The 19,572-nt window shown below is 45.0% G+C and overlaps 1 protein-coding gene across 2 annotated transcripts in view; it reads right to left on the reverse strand.

Annotated features, from left to right (window-relative positions):
• Window positions 1-19,572, reverse strand: part of GPM6A (glycoprotein M6A) — a 595,184-nt gene that overhangs the window by 111,788 nt on the left and 463,824 nt on the right. For both annotated transcript variants that reach the window (XM_086962450.1, XM_086962449.1), the window contains exon 5: window positions 7,941-8,017. In XM_086962450.1, the coding sequence (XP_086818576.1) occupies window positions 7,941-8,017 (77 nt within the window). The remainder of the gene's footprint in view (window positions 1-7,940; window positions 8,018-19,572) is intronic.

Below are 19,572 nucleotides of genomic sequence, written 5' to 3' on the forward strand. Positions count from 1 at the left end.
TATTAAAAAGAAGGGGACTCAGAATAGAGCCCTGGGGAACTCCGCAAGAGACCTTTTTTTCTTTCGAATGGAAGGGACCGAGTGTGACAGTTTGAAACCTGTCGGAGAGGAAGGAACTTATCCAGGCTAGGGCAGAATTAGTAACACCGATGTCCTTGAGTCTGTTGAGCAGAATGGAGTGAGAAATGGTATTGAATGCTGCCGTGAGGTCAAGAAGGATCAGGATGGCCTTCTTCCTTTGATCTTGGAGGATTTTGATGGTATCGGACAGCTCGATCAGGGCGGTTTCGGTAGAATGTTTAGGCCGGAAACCAGATTGTTGGGGGTGAAGGAGATTATGGGTGTCAAGGAAGGACTTGAGCTCCTTATGGACTAGCTGTTCAGTTATTTTACCTAGTGCAGGTAACAGGGTGATGGGACGGAGGTTAGTTAGGTCGGAGGGGGGTTTGTTTGCCTTTTTCATGAGGGGTTTAACCACTCCTTTTTTCCAAGAGAGGGGAACAGAACCAGTTTTGAGGGAAAGGTTGACTATTTCATTAATGATAGGATTGACTTCATCAATGATGATGTGGAGGATCTTGGGGGGACAAGGGTCGGAAGGGGAGCCAGATTTGCATGCAAGGATCGCTTCTCTGGTCTGAGTCAAGGTCACCGGAGTGAAGTGGTTGAGACTGTTGGCGGTTGGGGGGGGGGGTGGTTTGGATCCAAGATTGAGTGCACAGGGGGGGAGGTGGGAAGTTTTTATGAATGGAGGAGATTTTGTCATCGAAGTATTCAGAAATCTTATCACACAGCTCTTGGGATGGTGGGATTTCTGGTTGAAGAGCTTTAGGTTTGGTGAAAGATTTTACTATGGAAAAGAGAGTTTTTTGTTTTTGACTGGCCTCTTTGATGGCATTTACATAGTAGGTTCTTTTTGCTGATTTGATTGTTGAGAGATAATTTTTTCTCTGTTGGATGTAGTAGTTACGATCGTCATTGTTGTAGGATCTGCGCCATTTGCGTTCCGCTTTCCTGCAGAGTAGGTGTGCGGCTGTTAGGTCAGGCGTGTACCAGGGAGCTTTAATTTTCGATTTCTTTAGGGTATTGTTCTTATTATTCGGAGGGCATCGTTTTGAGATTTCGTGCGAGAGCCAGTTGTTGAGGCATACGGCGTCAGTATCGATGTTGCCAGAGGAGGAGGGGGCAGTGGTAGGGGAGAAGGGATGGGAACTGAAACTTTTCTCGCCGGTTTTCCAATTAATGGAGTGAATGGGTTGGCGAGTGCGTTTTTTGCAGATAGGCGGAGGAACGCTTGAGATGAGAAAAGGGATCAAACAGTGGTCAGTCCAGATTTGGGGGGTGGGGGACAAGGTGGTGATAGACGGGAAATTGGAACAAACACCATCCAAGGTGTGACCAAGAGAATGAGTAGGCAATTTGACACTTTGTTGCAGATTGAAGATATCCAATGTCTGCAGAAAATTTCTGGTCAGGGGGTCGAAAGATTTTTCGAGATGTAGGTTAAAGTCGCCCAGGAGGGTGAAATAGGGGTAGCGGAGTAAGAAGTGTCCGAGGGCTTCATGAAGGGAGTCAAGGAACTTCGCTGCGTTGCCGGGTGGGCGGTAGATCAGGCCCCCGGAGAAGGATAGGGTTTGACTAAGTTTAATGGAGAAACCTAGCCCCTCTGTATCAGTGAGAGGGTCGAGGCAGAAGGTGTGGCAGCTAAAGGAGTTCCTCAGGATGAAAGCAACACCTCCTCCTCTACCTTTCTGTCTATCCTGTCTGTGAAAGGAATAGCCAGGGGGGAGGGCTATGGCTATGTCTGGGTTACAGTCTTCAGTCATCCAGGTCTCTGTGATAAAGAGACAGTCTAGGTCGAGGTCGATGATGAGGTCGTGAATATCCTGACTATGTTTACACAGTGACCTAGCATTTACCAGACCGCCTGTAAAGTGCGGACTAATGGGGGAGGTTGGCTGTTTGGTGGCGAAGTTGAGGGTCCATTGACAATGTTTACAGCTGGTGGACCCGAATACTTTAGCAAGATCAAGTTTGCAGGGGCAGTCAGATCTGCCTCGGAGTTTGAGGAGGTCGTGGGGAGCGTACCTGATGGTTAGAGGGTTTTGGGCAGGGGTTCCTGCGCCTGGCGCGGTCTTGGCGCGGACAGGCGCAGACGGGCTTGCCTTAGGTGCGCCTTCGGCGCGCAAACGGCGCTCCCGCTGCGCTCGTCCGCTGCGCTTCCTGTGTATGCACATTTGTAGGCGGAGAGGGCGTGGCCTCTAGTGGGCGTGTCCGGCGAGCGCGCCTGCTCTGATGGCGGCCGCTTTGTCAATAGGGGGATCACCACAGCGTATGCACCGCTGAGTAAACAAGAGGTCGTTGGCAATGAATAAAAAGCGATTTACAAAGCAGGTAATAGAGTGACACCACACAATGTTTTAAAAGAAATTAGATTTTGCCAGTGTTTGATGAGAGTACCTCCAGCTCCCGGCTTCCGCCTCAGGACTGGGTCAGTGGTCACCATTTAGGAAATCTATCCATAGAGAGTCCTGATTGTGAAAAAGGTCTCTTTTTACAATTTGGGCCAGGAAAAAGATATCAACTTGCATAAAAGTTATTTGTATTAATTCATCAAAATATCTAGTTTAATGATAGCAGATTTTTAATTGAAATTGAGGGAGGGTAACTTGTACAAATCATAGTTTGTGTGACCTGGAAACCCAGAAGTGACTAAACTGGTTCTGCTGGGTTACCCTTCCCACAAGTGACAATAATAAGTATTTTCTTAAAATATGTAGTGGTGTGCTGCCACCAAAAATACATCAACTTCCAGAGGCAGCAAGACAACCTGGGGCAATCACTGACCATAAATCTGGAATTGGCGATTTGGGAGGAGATGGGAACAGATGGTATAATAAAAATCCTGAGCAGAGGTTTGTATTTTGACACTGAGATGCCATAAAAAGTACAAGTGACAGAAACATTTAGTTTCAGAGGACTCTCAGGCATCCCTTTCTGTCCACAAGAGGAGTGAAACCTGCTTGCAGATAAGGAGGTCATATTGTCTTTGTAGAGCTTAATCTGGGATGGAGCTTGCAGCTCCTTAAAGGGTGGTCTGACTTTGGCCATTTTGGATAGAGTCCTCTGGGGCAGTTTATGTCAGACAGCAGTGGGCATTCTTTTAAAGAAAGTTGAGCGTTGGTACCAATTTTGCAGTGATTGGGTCTAGAACATCACCAAGCAAGAAATTGTGCACTGGATATCTACTTTATTTGGTGCTTTACCAGTTCTTAAGTAAATAAATATAAACCTAATCACATTACGCATGCTGCAATGCCAAATGGCGATGCAGCGCGCGCAATATGATTAGTTTATTTATTTATTTCTTTACTAACCTCCGTTCGACTATATGCCGGAGTTTACTGCACCACACCCTTCCCCTCCTCCGCCCCGCAGCACTCCTTCGAGGAGCCACTGCTGCTGCTTAAAACAAATCCACCTGGAATGGAGCATAGTTGTTTTTCAAACGCCTCTTGTCTTTTGTTTGTTCAAGGTATTTCATATTCAAGAAATAGTTGTGAATGTGAAAATCTTGATCAGCTATGCAAAATATGTCTTCAACTATGGAGCAAAGTAGAGGGACAGATGTAGTTTTTTCTCAACATTCGTTTGAGTTAATTACAGTCCCCTTTACCTTTGCAAAGATAATTGGTGAAACATGTAGGGAGGAAAGTTTTCTGCCATGGGATCATTGTGTTTTCAAAGATTGAGTAAGCGCTTTGGGTATTAAAGGAAGATGCTGCCACAGAAGCATTCTAAGATGAATCCAGCAAAGTTATTGAGAGGGTCTTAATGAAGTTATGACATTTAACTTTGGATAATGCTCTAGTTAGCTAGGCAGAAAATTGAAACCAAACAGGGTTGAAATTAGGGGGTGTTGGAAAAGTGGACTACAAAGTGGTCTGTCCTAGTGAGCAGGAAGAAGGTGAGAACCGAGATGGATTAACAAAGAGATAAGAGAAGAGATTTATAAAGAGAGAAGATGGAGTCAAGTAAATGGCCTGCCTGTGGTGTGATGGAAGGCACAAGTAAAGGTAGTTAATGGCTGTGGAATCAATCAATTAGGTCAAACAAGTCAGCTGGATCTTGGGACAGGAGGGCAACATATCAGTGCCAACGGCAGCAAGAAAGAAGGGCACAGTTTGATGGAGGAAATTGAGCTTTCTGGTGCAAAGTGAGATTTTACCTCAGAGACAGAGCAGCTGAGATTAGAGTGGTAAACAAGAGCTGTACCACCTCCCATTTCATGGAGACTGTCACAGCAACAGATGGGATATTCATGTTATATAGCAGATGCAACAGTGGAACTATATGAGTATTTTAACTCAGTTTTGATAAATGAAAGACTATAGCATTGATAATCAAGAGTAAATTGAATAATATCCAGTTGGTGCTTGGGAAGTGATTTGGTGTTAAGTAGGAAACAACATAACATTTATAGGTTATCAATTTTATCACTGTTATGAACATTGAATGAGGATTTAACATCACGGTTAGATGGGGAATTTGAAATGTTCAAATGGATATGGGTGGTGGGGCCAAAGTAAGAGCTGCAACAAAAGACAAGTCCAATAAGAGAGGATAAAGGGAGAGTGGGGCAAGAAGGATGCTTTCCTGGAGTTTGGAGAGCTATCAGATCGGATTTGGAGTAAGTTACCCTTGAAGCTAGATCAGGAGCTCTGATGCTGTGAATGGTCCAAGCATGGACTGGCGCACAGACTTGTTTTGCTTTGGCATGCTTTCGATGCACTTTCAGCCCGCCCACTGAATGCCACCCATGTGAGGATATGCAGCAGTATTTTTTAGCTATCCCACAATGTAAGAAGATAACACCTACAGAAAAAACCTAATGAACTCACTGAACTGACTTGTGCTGTGAAAACAAGCGGACAAATTAACATTCTTAACTGCAGCCTGGCCACTCCTGAGTCCAGCTGTTAGCTCCCTAGTTGCTGTTTCAGTTTGGCAGATGGTGGAACTGAAATGTTAGACTCATCCAACAGCACAAGGAAATTAAAATGTCATCTAGGACATTTGATAAAGTTTGTAATACGTCCTCCTGTCAGCCTAAATCTGAAGCAAATGCTTAACAGCTTTTCTGAAATAGCTGACTGTGTATGAAAGGTGTGGCTATGTTCTTAAAGACCAAAGAGTGCACCGAAGTACAGTATGCTGTGAAAATGTGTGGGCAGAATAAAATTCCTAGGTGGAGCCCAGCCACTACTGAGCAGATTGGCTAGTTCCCTAGCCTTCTCTATACTGTGAACTAAAATCAAATCTACAACCCCAAGAACATACCCAATGACTGGCAACAGTGTTGCTGTTGCTTTCCTGTGAAGAAGAGAGTACTACCAGTAACAAGATGGGTAATTAGTTGAGAAGAATGTGCTAGGTCTTTACCCTCAGTGTCAGATTCCTTTCACTCCATAGGATTTTCGAAGCTGGGTTTTTGTGGGCTGAGACAGGGTCCCATGCCCATGAGGAGGTCCTCCAGCCCTTCCTTAACTGGCCTATCAAATTGAGACCATCCTCTCCCTCTTACCAGAGACTAACACTAAAAGGATCTAGGCCCTACGTGCCAGGCTGTCTGTAGCCTGGTCTTTTTCGAAAGTGAGCTCAGTGCAGAGCACTACATAAAGTAAACAAGCCAATATCAGGGTTCCTGACTGTCTCTTTATGTTCATCTGTTACTACTCCTTTTTCCACATTCGTGGCTAACTAGAGGTGAATGTCCTGTAATTAATTCTTCCTTCCCCCCCCCCCCCAGAGTTACAAGAAGCAACACAGATTCTTTACTCTTCCTAGAGATCTGTCTCTCACCTAATCAGCAGATCTGTGAATAGTTAGTTATATTGCTGGAAGAAAGGGGACCTGTCAGTATCAGCTAGGTGACTGTGCAAGCTCATGGAAAGACGAATTACATTTCCATAAACCATCAATGTGGCATAGTTAACAAAAAAGCATTTTCACTAGTGAACCCGATTTTTGATGAGTATTAGATGTGCACAGGTGCCTTTTCCAATTCCTCACAGTTGCACTTACGGAACATTCAACTTTTTTTCTGATGCCAGTCTTTATGAGCTACAATGTGCACATGGAGAATGAAATGTGAAAGGGCTGCTGCAGCCTCCGCAGTGAGATAGCAATGTGAGTCATTTCACTGTTCAAGCATGCAACTCCAATATTTAGCATGCTTCACTTTTACAGATTAGGTTCCCAGGCCTAAAATTACTACTAAAGAGTGATTAGTTATTGTAAAATGTAGGGTTTCCCCATGACAAAACAACTTACTTTGACATATGCTGGCTGCAGCTTAGGCTACAGATATTCAGGCCTACAGTAGCAGTGCTGAAGCCATACTTTTAAAGTCTCACACACCTGGGTGTTGTAAGGCACACAACCCATGTGACATCTGACCGTTGTGTCAATTTTACCTTTAACACCATGGTGGTGTGGCCTTACTAAACGGTCAGTGTATAACAAGTACCAAAAACTATAGGTGATCCTTGTGACAGCGCAGTATAAGTATAGTAAGTGATCCAATAAAGATTGGCAATACACTGTCCACACAAAATATACACATATGCTGTAACCATCAGGGGTGACAAATGCAAAAACCACAGTTGATGGACAGAATGCAGAACAATGTCATACATTCATCCCAGTACAGAGATCTGGATCTAAACCCATCGTTTTTTGCTCTCCACACCACCCCAGTTCAGACATGGCCATATGCAAATCAGTCTGACCCTGTGCCTCATGGGAACAGTCCAGCCCGAACTGCCAAGCCATGCCTTCCTTGGACCGGAAACAAGCTTCAGAGGACCGGTTTCTGGCATTTCAGCCGTCGTCAGCCCGGCTTGCTTGAATTCAGTGGTGTCTAGCATCTGTCCATCAACTGTGGTTTTTGCATTTGTAACCATCAGGACATGCATTATTTTGAATACAATACAATTAATATTCAGGATTTCCCAGTGTCTGTTAAGACAAACAATTCAAACTTTTGACCCCTAACAATGATTCTAAAGTGATCTTCATCAGGACACAGCAAAACGGTAGCAACCAAGACCAAAGCATCATGAAGAATTATAAACCATCCAGAAAGCCAGGACGAGAAATGTCTGTATTCCAGATTTCCAAAGTTATTGAAAAGGCTCACCTAGGGTGTAGTTAAATAAATCACGAACATTGCAAAGCCATCACAGAGAGGTGAGTCAGGGACAGATTCTAAAAAGTCAGACATGCCTATTCGAATTCTGTAATATTGCCATGTTTCAAAGGACAAAACAAATGCACTGGGAGGTGATCAGGAGCTTCTCCCAATGTTGAAAAAAAGTCAATAGGTAGTCAGAAAAAAATGGGGTTACGATGCAAAAATTGTACTTTCCTAAAACACATTGTCCTGAATGCAAAGAAGGCCACAGGATACGCAAGCATCTATGAGACATATGCACACACGCACACATACACACACACACACCCACACAAACTGAGGGCCTAGTCCAATGAGTAAACATTATTGAGAAACCAGCTGTCGACGCCCTATAAGGCATTAGAGGTCTTTACACATACTGTTCAAACTCTAAAGTGCAGCAATGTAAATGTTTAAACACTGAAGGAAATACTGCAAACACACTGAGCCAGCTGTCTTTACAGTGCACTTGAGCCTACATAGAGATAGTTTTTAACTACATTCCCATGTAAATTGGGTGACCGTGGTGATATTAACATGAGCTCTAACACACACAAAACGATCACACTGGGACTCACAATATCATCTTAAACATATATGTATTACACTTGAGACAAAAATGAATACATTTGAAGGAAGATAATGTAATATTAACCAAAGGAACTTTAAAAATAAGAAAAATGAAAAAAAAAAGATACAATCTTACCTCAGTGGACCTACACATCCCTAGGAATTTGTCGGACATAGTACATAGTTTCTTTTCCTCTCCAAGTGTTACAATTCCTAAAAGAGAAGCACATAATTACGTCTTTCTACACTTTTGGTCTATGAACAAAGAAAGCGACCATACACAGCACACATTGCATTTAGTTTTTTTTCACTCTGTTTGTTTTCTTCATATAACTAATGACTTATAACTATGGAACAGATTACAAATAAAGAGGTAGCAATTTCAGTGTATATGAAAACTCTTTGTACCTTTGGTGTAATTTTCAGAATCTGCATGAAACTTTGCAATCAACTATTGTGTCAGATTGTGGCTCAGATTAAAAAATACTTTGCACCAGGTTTACCCAACGCAAAGTATCGTGGTGGGATTTACAATCCAACACACCTTGTGATTTGCTTGGTATTGTACCCAAAGTAAAGCAAGGATGCCTTGTGTTACTTTGCGTCAAAGGTGGTTTTCCATGGGTGGTACATGGGTGTTTCTGTGCAACCACCCATGGATTTTGAAGCAAATCCCTACCTGCAAAAATTGTAGAGAAGGATTTGTGCCAAACGTCTGCACCTTTTGAAGGCAGGTGTAACGAGGAGAAATGTTTTCAGTTCTCCTAATTTTTCTCACTTTTTTATGTGTGCTGCATTGTACAGCAAACTTACAAAGTAGCAAAACATCAAAGCATAGAAAGGACCCCTTCCAGCACAAAACATATGCTTCCCACAATGCCAACATACATACACTGTGGCGTTGCTCCGCTCACTCCCGTTCAAGTAATGCAGCACAGCAACTTTCCTTGCTACCCTGTATTGGATGACTTCTGGGTAAATCATGACCTATGCTTCAGCATATCACAGGCTGCGGAAAAAGTGTTTGGGGGAAAGACAAGCGAGTAATTTGTGATGCAAATTATGGTATGCATGGTGGGGTAAGAGTTATGGTTTGTGTAGACAACCATAACTGGTGAATTTCATTGGTTTTTCATCTTTATTTCATAACCATAACTTTGCTACAACAGTAGTTTTATGGAGAACGAATAATATAATTTTGACTACTGATCGCTCGTGCTAGTGTTGATAGCAGATCCAGTCAGTCAATTAGAAAATGTTAATTTTCAAAAACACATTCAAGAAACATTTCGTGAAGACTCAAAATATAAGATAAAACCCAAAACAAAAGTTGATACGGAAAGTGGCATTGGTAGGTTCACACTTATACTACAATTCAACAAAGCGTCTTCTTTGGTTCTCGTTGTGAGAGAAACAGGAGACCCCCTGCGAATATCTTGGTCTCAACATTGGCTAAGATGTATAGTAATATTGAATTCTCACAAAATAACCATAAAAAACTGAAAATGAAATCCACAGAGGTTGTCACTTCTGAGTGGCAAGCAAAAGGTTTAGTAGTACTCGAGTTTTCCACAATGAGCTGCTGAGTTAATATTTCAATCCCGCCTCTCTCACACAGAAAAGTGACAATGGGTTTGATGGACCAGTAACCATATTCCTTCAGTCTACTGAATTGTCTACTATTGGTGATCGGATGCCTGGAGGAAATCGTACAAATTTAAATATTCCAGTAATTATCTTTTTGTATGATCTGATAAACCTCCAAGAGAAAAATATCTAATAATTTGAGAAAAATCTATTAACACGTATCATTCTTCCCTAGGAGTCATGTGTTTGTTTTGTGTGCGTGTGTGTGTGTGTATTTGTGTTTGTGCACAAAGAATAGAAGGTGCTGTGTTGGAGAACTTGAGTGCCCAGCATAATTGTAGTACCATGAGTAAAATAATAGAATTAATGGATGTTGTAAGAAATTGGGTTATTGATTTATGGGACTAGAAGCCCCACATCTGGCAACAACCACATTCCTTGTCAGGGTGATCTATAAACATCACTAAATTTACCTTTGCTTAATCCTCTGTTAGCGTGGCACAACTTAGAGGCAATGTGTAAAGTCAGGCTATGTCAGGCCTATAGCTGACATAGCCGAACTGGCTGGCCTGACTCTTTTTACCTACGCCGACGACTCTCAGATTATTTTTTATCTTTCACACACTGACCCCTGCTCAACATCCTGCCTTCAGCTGGGTCTTAGGAGAATTGCAACATGGATGAATCAACACCACCTGAAATCATGTCATGCCCAAGTTATCATGTCTGTAACTTGGGCATGTACATTGACGACTCTCTGATCATGCATCATCAAGCAGTCGAGGTCACAGCTGTGTGCTTTACCATCCTAAAATGGCTTGGGAAGATCATCTGGATGCTGCAAAATGCCACCCAGAAGACAGTGGTCCATGCCCTTGTCACCTAACGGCTGGACTATGGAAATGTCCTTTTTCTAGGTGCAAATAAGGCTGTGACCTGTAGACTACAGCAGGTACAGAACTCTGCAGCAAGACTACTTAGCAGGGTTCCCAGAGCCACTCCCATCTCTGGCTACCTCCGTGACTTACATTGGCTCAGGGTAGAGAACCGCATAAAGTTCAAAGCCCTGAGCAACATGTTTAAGATCAAAAGGGGTTCGGCAGCACAATATCTACAATCTCTTGTTTGCCCATATGCTTATACTCGTTATCTTCGATCTGCGACTCTTGAAAAATTTACAGTGCCCAGTGTAGAGTAAATATCCACAGGTAGATGATGGAAATAATAAGTTTATTTGTACATAAGAAGCACTCCCTGCATACAACTCAAGTCTCAAAGAGATTAGCGGTAACTGACTCCACATTACATTTGCAGCATAGAATACAACAAGAACAAACTGTAAGTGGTAGCGAGGCATGCACAATCAAGCAATAACATAACACGAGACATGTACTTGAATGAAAACACTGGCACGAGTCTATGTGAATGAATGCGCAAGCGTATACTCGCGCTGATGACTCGTGCATTGGATACAACACCCAGGTTCAAACTCGCCAGGATGGGTGGAAGGTCCTTTGCGCATCTTGGCCCGTCCCTCTTGAATGCTCTTCCCCTCGCTATCCGTAAAGAAACTATTTACACCTGCTTCCAGTGATCCCTGAAGACCTGTTTATTTAGCCAGTAATCTCATCTTATCACCACTATATTTTGCACCCGGTCTGTCCAGGCGCCAGGAACCCCTTCTTGGGTAGCTGTAGCGCCCTATAAATTTAACTAATAAATATATAAATTATGCAGCATGCAAACAGTTACAAAGTGAAAATCCTACACAAGAAAAAGTCCGAACCTATTTAGAAAATGAGATTGCATTTTCATAAATAAAATGAACTTGTGACTTTCACCAGCCTAGCATGACTAGATAACTGCGACTGGTGCTTTCTGCTTTTAGGTGGTATATCTACCTCAAACTTTACAATTGAATATCTGTTGTACTACAGATTGAATTTTTGTCATTCTGGTATCATTGTATTCATTACAATGTACTCTGAATTGGTTTGAAATTTTTCCTGTGTTTTGCTTTCATTGAATTACTGTTTGTGAGCTTTATGTTATGATACAGCCTCCAAGTGTACCAGAAACTGTAGAGAGTCCCTCAGATATCCTACAAGAGAGTTGTGTCTCAGGTCTATGGAAAGAATACTGTCGCATGTGATCCGCATGTCTCTCATCTTGCCATTAACTTCCGATCCCCAGAAGTCTCTGCACACATATCCAGTGTTCTGACAGCACCTCTGTGGCTGTTGACCCAAAGTTGGAAGCACACTGCTGTTGTCTCTGGGAGACCACTTGAAAAGTGGGGCGTGGTTTATTCAGGCTAAAGCCAATGGCAAATGAGCAGTGTGATGCCTGTTCCCCCTGCATCCCTCTTCGACCAGTTCCAGAGGACCTCCGTCACCTGCCAGCATGAGAGCACACAGAGGAAGCTGCCTGCTCTATGCACTACTGAGTGATCTTGTGGCCCCATCTACATCAACAATGGAACTTTCGACCTGCAATATAAGGTGACTGTGACTAAGACCACCATATATGTCAATAAACGAAGAAGGTCCTGGGAACTGCTTTCTCAGCAATGACACTGAGATTTGTCACTGATTCATCAAGTCCTGTTGCCAAAAATGAAGAGGTGGTGGCAACCACTGGCAACCAGCCACTGAAATTAAGTACTGAGCCTGCCCCTTTTTACCCAGATTACTGAATGACTGAGATTTGAGGGTAAACCCATACCACAAAATATTCACCCCCTGGTGTAGTGATATGGTTTTGCACGTCTCATATCGTGAGCTGAATTTTATAATTCAACAACTTTGGAAGAAGCAGCAGGGACTTGTAATGGCAATTTGCTAATGTTAGTGTACTAAACCTGCAAACCAAAAGGATACATTGCTGTAAGCATGATAGAAATAACATATTTCTGATCGGTCCCTGAATGTCAGAGCTCAAAATAAATCATAGCATTTGGCAGCCAAGGTCATGTACATGCGTGCCATTTAAGGGTCGCCAGGAGTAGCAGATGAAAGCCCTAGCTTGTCCCCTGTTTGCCTTGGTATTTACCTTGGGACCCTTGGCCTCAGAGATCACATGGCAGTGCCTGGAGCATGAACAAAGCGGGTCTCTTATGAGCTCTGTTTACTTTCCTTTACTCTGCTGGAACACAGGAATTTTAATTCATTAGAGTGTGAATTGTACTTTAGATTTTTTTAGTGTAATTCATTTAAGTGCTTTACATATGCAAGAAAGCATTTATTTTTGCAAAATACTGTTATCATTCAGGGCAAAATTAACACATATGTATTATTTCAGGGCTCTATATTAGCAACAGAATTTGTTTCACTATGCGTCTGCAACAAACAGCTAACCCGCTACCTCAAAGATAACAACATCATGGACACTTCCCAATCCGGTTTTCGCAGCAACCACAGCACTGAGACCGCCCTCATTGCCGCCACTGACGACATCAGGCTCCTGATGGACAAAGCAGAAACAGCCGCCCTCATCCTCCTGGGCCTATCAGCAGCTTTGACACAGTCTGCCACCGAACCCTATCAGCACGCCTCCATGACGCCGGAATTCAAGAAAAGGCCCTGGCCTGGACCACATACTTCCTCTCCAGCAGAACCCAGAGCGTCTGCCTCCCACCCTTCCGCTCAAAAACCACCGAGATCATCTGCGGCGTCCCACAGAGATCCTTCCTCAGCCCGACGCTGTTCAATATCTACATGGCACCACTCGCCCACGTCGCACTACAACATAACCTCAACATCATCTCCTACCCCACCGACACCCAGCTGATCATATCCCTCACCGAAGACCGCCACACCGCCAAAGCCAACCTCCACATAGGAATGAAGGCCATAGCCGACTGGATGAAGGACAGCAGACTGAAGACGGAGGTCCTCATTCTCTGACCCACCCCATCAGCCTGGGACGATTCTTGGTGGCCCATATCGCTAGGCACAGCCCCGGAACCCACAGACCACGCACAAAACCTGGGGGTCATCCTCGACTCCACCCTCTCCATGACCAGGCAAGTCAACGCTGTCTCCGCGTCCTGCTTCAACACCCTCCGAATGCTCCGCTGGATCTTCAAATGGATACCCCCTGACACGAGAAAAACCATCACCCAGGCCCTCATCACCAGCAGACTCGACTACAGGAATGCCCTCTACTCAGGAACAACAACCAAGCTCCTGAGACGACTAAAACGAGTCCAGAACGCCTCGGCACGACTGATTCTTGACGTCCCCCGACGCAGCCCCATCACACCCCACCTGAGAGGCCTGCACTGGCTGGCTCCCGTCAACAAGAGGATCACCTTCAAACTCCTCATCCATGCAGACAAAGCACTACACAACACCGGACCTATATACCTCAAAAACCGACTCAGCTTCTACACCCACACCAGAAGCCTCCGCTCAGCCAACCTCGCCCTCGCCACATTTCCTCGTATCCGAAAAGCCACTGTCGGCAGCAGATCCTTCTCCCACCTCACCGCCAAGACCTGGAACGCTCTCCCTACCAGCCTACGACAGACTCAGGACCTGCTGGCCTTCAGAAGACTTCTCAGGACCTGGCTCTTCGATCAGTACCACTCCCCCCCCCAGCGCCTTGAGACCCTCACGGGTAGGTAGCGTGCTTTAGAAATACAGTGATTGATTGCTGTAAGCTATCAGGTGCACATGAGGCAACGTTGATCTCGCAGCTACAGTAGTGACAGAAATGCCCAAAGTTAAATGGCTGTCCTTCACGTAATTTGACTGCATGAGTTCTCATGGGTGCCCTGCTTCCCTGTATACCCTGGGTTGGGCACTGTTCTCTTGAGAATACCATGTCAGAAGCAACACTTACATGAATACCACCATGTGGGCATCATTTCACTAAAACACAGCCACAGGCCTTTGGGGTTTTAATTCTGTCCATGCTGCATGAACAGTATAGTAAAGCACTACCTTCACTGGAACACTGTGGCAGGCCTGCCCACATTCACTGCCTTCTGCATTGCCTTGCAAGAGAGGCACTAAAGAAATCATGAGCTTGCAGGGGTCATACAAAATAGCTTGGCTTTCCAAAATAAAGGAACTTTTGTTGGCCACTGGCCTTTGGGTAGCATGGGAGTTCGGGGCTACATTGTCCAAGTCAAGCGGGCTAACTGGCGGTGGGTCGATGCCCAGGAATCTAGAGCGGATAACTTGGGCAGGCTCACCGACGAGTTTCGCCTGCACAAAACTGTCCCCCTACTTGAACCCTACATGGACTTTATTAGAAAACCCAAGGATAGGGCCTTATATGTACAGTTTCGATTAGGAACTTTACCAGTCTGTGAACGCACTTATAAATGGAAACTCCCCTACCAGACGCCTGCCACCTGTCCGCACTGCAGCACCGAACTGGAAACAATCCCACATGTTCTCTTTATCCGCAGTGCCTACAAGAAGCCAAGATCCAACTGGTTAAAACCTGTATGTCTCCTCCTTGAGACCTGAGGCTATGCCCTAGCACTAAGAATTCTGCAATATGATCCTAACACAGTACTGGTGTGCGGGGTAGCCAAATTCCTTAGTTGAGCGTGGGTGATCAGATGCAAAGCTATGTGACGAACCCCCTTCCAGGCAATCCTTGGTCCCTTATTTCTTTTAATCTCAAAGCTGTAAATTGTTTAATACGTTCTTAAACTGTCTTTTTAACTATTTATTAAGTGTTTTTTAATAACATGCATTGTATTTTAACTGTCATGTGCTTTTAAGATATCATCATATCGAAATAAAGCTTTGAACTACTAAAAAAAGAGAGGCACTAAGTTCCACCACAGACCCTATAAGACATTCCTTCAGTACACCTCAATGCCCCACTGCCCTGCACATAATGGCGTAAGAAAACTGTGACAGATCTGTATGTGGGTTGATCATTGCCATATAGACCTCCAAATCCTGGCCAAAACATTTCTCACTCCACCAAAAGTGCCCAATACAGGACCTTTGAACTATTTTAAAGAGCTAACAACACTCTGGGATGTGGACCCTCCCAAGGCCCAAACAATCGCACCAGCTTCAGCAGACTCAAAACATGTCCACAGCTAATTTAAATATGCCCAAAAGAGGCAAAGTTGCCTAGAATTATTGGACTTTGTCTGCCTAAGCATGCAGTTGGTTAATTAGCATTAGCCTTCCAGTAGCTGGCACCTACCTTGGAAAACTGAACTCAAAACAGAAAATATGGTTTAGGCCTTCTGACAGGAAGACTTGGGTATAGGGTATGTGGCTCTACCTTAAACCAGGAAGGGAAGCTGGGGAGGGTGCAGGAAATTCACTAACTTGAAAGGGAGCTTTTGGAAAGTGGGTTATTGGTAGGGGCAAAGGTAGGTCTGCCACTGGCAATAAGGCCACTAACACGGGATAGGACCCAGCATAGGTCTTAGAAAATTATTCCTAAGCTCAACCCTTTTGTTAGAAGGTGGTTCTGACACTAGGGGCCGTCCAGATTTTTCACTTTTTGAGCACCTAATTGTTGAGCTTTTACTGTGGGGGAGCTTCATAATCTGGGACTCACCCACAGTGAACTCCTAATGAAGGAGACTGCATGGAGAGTTTACTGGTGTCCACCTGGTTTGACTAGGCCGCTGCACAGCAGCTGGAGTATGGGGCACCGTGCTTGTTACGTGGAGACACGGGTGTACATGCGTGGGAACACATGTAGGGGCTGAGCAGGGGAGAATCCTAGCGTGCGCAGTCCAGGAGCAGGTACAAACTGAATGGTGTGGCAGGACCTATGCAGAACTGGGTGGTGACATGGAATAGGCTTTATGCACTGGAAAGAAAAATGCCAGGGAAAGTCAGTGTGCTTTACTGTGTTTTTCAGTTCATTATTCCTTTATGGGGAGATGGAACCCATGGCTTTAGTAACTTCCACAAGGCCTACAGATTCCAGACAAGCACTTAAGTCGTGTGTAGCAGATTTGAAAATAAGTATTCTGCAGAGTCCAAAGTCATATTTGTACTGCTTTTGGGTCTTCCAGAAATGTCATATTTCTCGGAGTCCATGGCTGGGGTCTGGCACTGGCAGGTTAGATTAATGACCTTTCTTCCCAGAGCAAAGTTCTTCCCTCCAAGGAGAAAAGATAGGTGGAGCTACAAGCCAATCCATCAACTGCTGCCCGTGGGTGCCAGGCACCAAGCTGAACCACAGTGAGGGCAGTGAGAGGGGAAGAAGTTGGGTTTCAGAGGCCATGTGGCCAGAGACACTGGATGACAGGGGCAGCGAAGTGATGTGTCGACTGTTTGATAGGACACACAGAGACTTCCTGCCATCCCCCTACTCAACTTTTAAAAAGTACTGGCACAGTAAGATAAGCTCTCTCTGGGATGTGGTCCGCGTAGGCGCAAGGTGCTGGAGTCTGGCCACGGGCAGTTGGAAGGAGAGACCCCCTGACTGTCACTCCAATGAAGACGGCATGGAGGGGTCCCGGGTGGGACCAGGACCCCGAACCTTAACAGGAGGAACTGCACGAGGCCCGGGTGGGACCGGGCACCAGAAAACCGCAGAGTGGTCGAGGGTGGGCTCCCCGAGCCGCAGCACATTACCTGGAGTTCCGGGTGGGACCGGGCTCCCCACCGAAGCAGGAAGATGCGGCGAAGCCGCCAGCACCACCAGCGCGGCTCTCCCCGGTGCAGCCGGAGAGCCGCTCATACAATGTTCAAGAAGAGGAGCACAATCTCCCCATAATGCCTTGCCAGGCATTTGGAAGCCTTCCGTTTTGGTGCTTGGTAGTCCCCCAGAGGAGAGGGGTCACCCTTATTGGTGAAAAGGTGCTGAGGGGAGCTGCTGGAGAAGCTCAGCCTCCGCCCTGCACAAAGAGAAACGTCACCCTAAGTTTCCTAAGTATTTCAAAGGAATAACCCCTCAAGGGCTCTGCCCACAATTATCACCTTCTGGGCTGGAACTTTTGTTCTTCAGATGAGGGTGTTTCCATAATTGCCTCAAGGAGTGAAGGGCTGAGTGGGGGTGTCTGGAAGAAGGCATCCCCTGCAGGTGAAGAGGTGTAATTGCACCAGAAATGCTTTTACTAATGGTTATTTCCTTTAAAGGGACTGAAGGTCACATGTGAAATGTGAAGTACTGGTGTAAGGTGACGTCATATGGCTTTATATGCATAATCCTGTGATCATCTGTGACGCTTTTAGGGGCTGTAATTGCAATGCATTTTTAATGATACCCAAATGTTACGAGTATGATCATTCTAAAGTGGTGCTTAAACATGTATTCTTTCTGCTGCTGATAGGTGAGGAACAACCCAGACTGTTAGCCCTTAAGATGTAGACATTAAGATTAGAGGTGCATACTTTATGGTCAGTAGAAGAGGCTCAGTCAGGGTTATGTGTCACCAAGGCCAGTGTACCCATTTTTAATGCTGGTTGACATAATGGGGGGGGGGGTCGCCACTGGGATGGTGCCAGTGTGCAGGGCCCTTGCTCCAGGTTAAGTCCAATTCACTGCATTGGGGGCAAGATGATGTGCCTACATGGGAGTGGTGGTACTAGACCTCAGCCCCCCTTTCGGGAGGGGTGGAGAAGTTATGCAATGTCACAAAGCAATTACAACAGCTTATGTATATTTTTAAATTGGTGCATAGTATTGAGTAGTGTGTGTGTTTAATAAACGCGCTCTTACTTTTATAAAGCAAAGTACAGACTGGACAATCAAATATTGAGTGTTATTTGCGATTACTAGCACACACCACCCCCCTTGAGTAAGCCTCAGACTGCTCTGCAACGGTACCCTCTGAGAGTCAGGCGCTACAATTGGGTGTTTGGTTCCCAGTGAAGGACAAATGTAGTCATGTTATTTGTGCAGGCCTCACAGATGCTGCCTCTTTTTCCAACACCTTGGTAAACGTGGCTGCAAGCAGACAGGCTTAATTTCAAAGACAGGTATGTAAAGCATTTGAAAACACCATTTCAGTAAATAATTCAGACACAGCATATAATAAAAATCCAAGATCAATTTATAAAAATAGGAAATATGTTTATCTTTAAAATGACACCAAATCGACAACTATCCAATGTAAGGAATCGCAGATATGAATTTTCAAACATTTAATAAAATATAAAATTTTACCTGCTCGCGATAGACCGGGGCAAAGTCAAAGTTCCAGGCCGGGCGCAATGGTGCCCTGAGTGGCTACAGCCCCCAGCAGGTCCAGGTCCAAGTTTCTACCTTCACACTTAGAAACTTTTCTGGAGCTTTTTCTCTCGAGGCCCCTTGAAGCTACCAGGCAATCTGGGTTCGGTGAGGGTTCGCCGGCTTGACTGATGATGAGTTCCCGGTGAACGTCCCTGGAGTGGACTTAGAAAATATTTCAAGTTTGCTTCAGCGGACCAAACCACGAATCCAGGCCCACACGCGATGAAAGCAAGGCTGCTTGACTCGCGCGGTTGCTCCGGGTCGACTTTTCTACGAGCGGACTTAGAAACTTTTCCGGAGCTTTTTCTTTCAGGATCTCTCGATGCGCCTCATGTAGCCGGATCCGGTGAGGGTTCGCAGGCTTCAGATTTTCTCTAGTTCCGGTCAATCTCTGGAAGTAAATGCTATGGAGCTTTTAGCTGGACAAACCTGGTTGGCTTGGCCGGCTCGCAGTTGAAGGCAGGCGGCCTGGCTGGCCAGGTTGAGTCAGTCCCTCTATTGAGCTTTTTTTCAAAGTTAGTCCAAACTTCTCCAAACTTCTTGAACTTCTTCCTGAAGTTCCTGAAGAGGTCCCAAAGTGTCTCAAACTTACTCCAAGGGTCTGGAAGCTTCAAGATGGTCCTTGAAAGTAGAGGACTTCAGTTTCCACAATCCACTGGTACAAAACCCCTACAAACCCACTGATGGGTCTCCAAGGTGTAGATCTAGTTGGTGATGTTCCAGTTGAGCTTCTTTTAACCTGTAGCTTTCAGGGAGTCCACTCATTAGTTCTTTTCCAGCAAGATAATCCACAGAGCTGCAGTATCAGATAGTGCAGTCTTCTTAAGTCAGTTCCTTGCACAGCAAAATCTTCTCAGCCGGGCTCTTCTTGCTTCGTTCATTTTCAAGCAACAGATCTGGAGGGCTCTGCCCCTCTCAGATCTCTCATATACGTATTCAAAATTCTCTGGGTCAAGCAACAGGTCACTTCTGACCAATGAGAGCAGGGTCACTCCTTATAGTTATGA

This window comes from Lissotriton vulgaris, chromosome 3_1 (genome assembly GCF_964263255.1).
Source record: "Lissotriton vulgaris chromosome 3_1, aLisVul1.2, whole genome shotgun sequence".
Taxonomy (NCBI): domain Eukaryota; kingdom Metazoa; phylum Chordata; class Amphibia; order Caudata; family Salamandridae; genus Lissotriton; species Lissotriton vulgaris.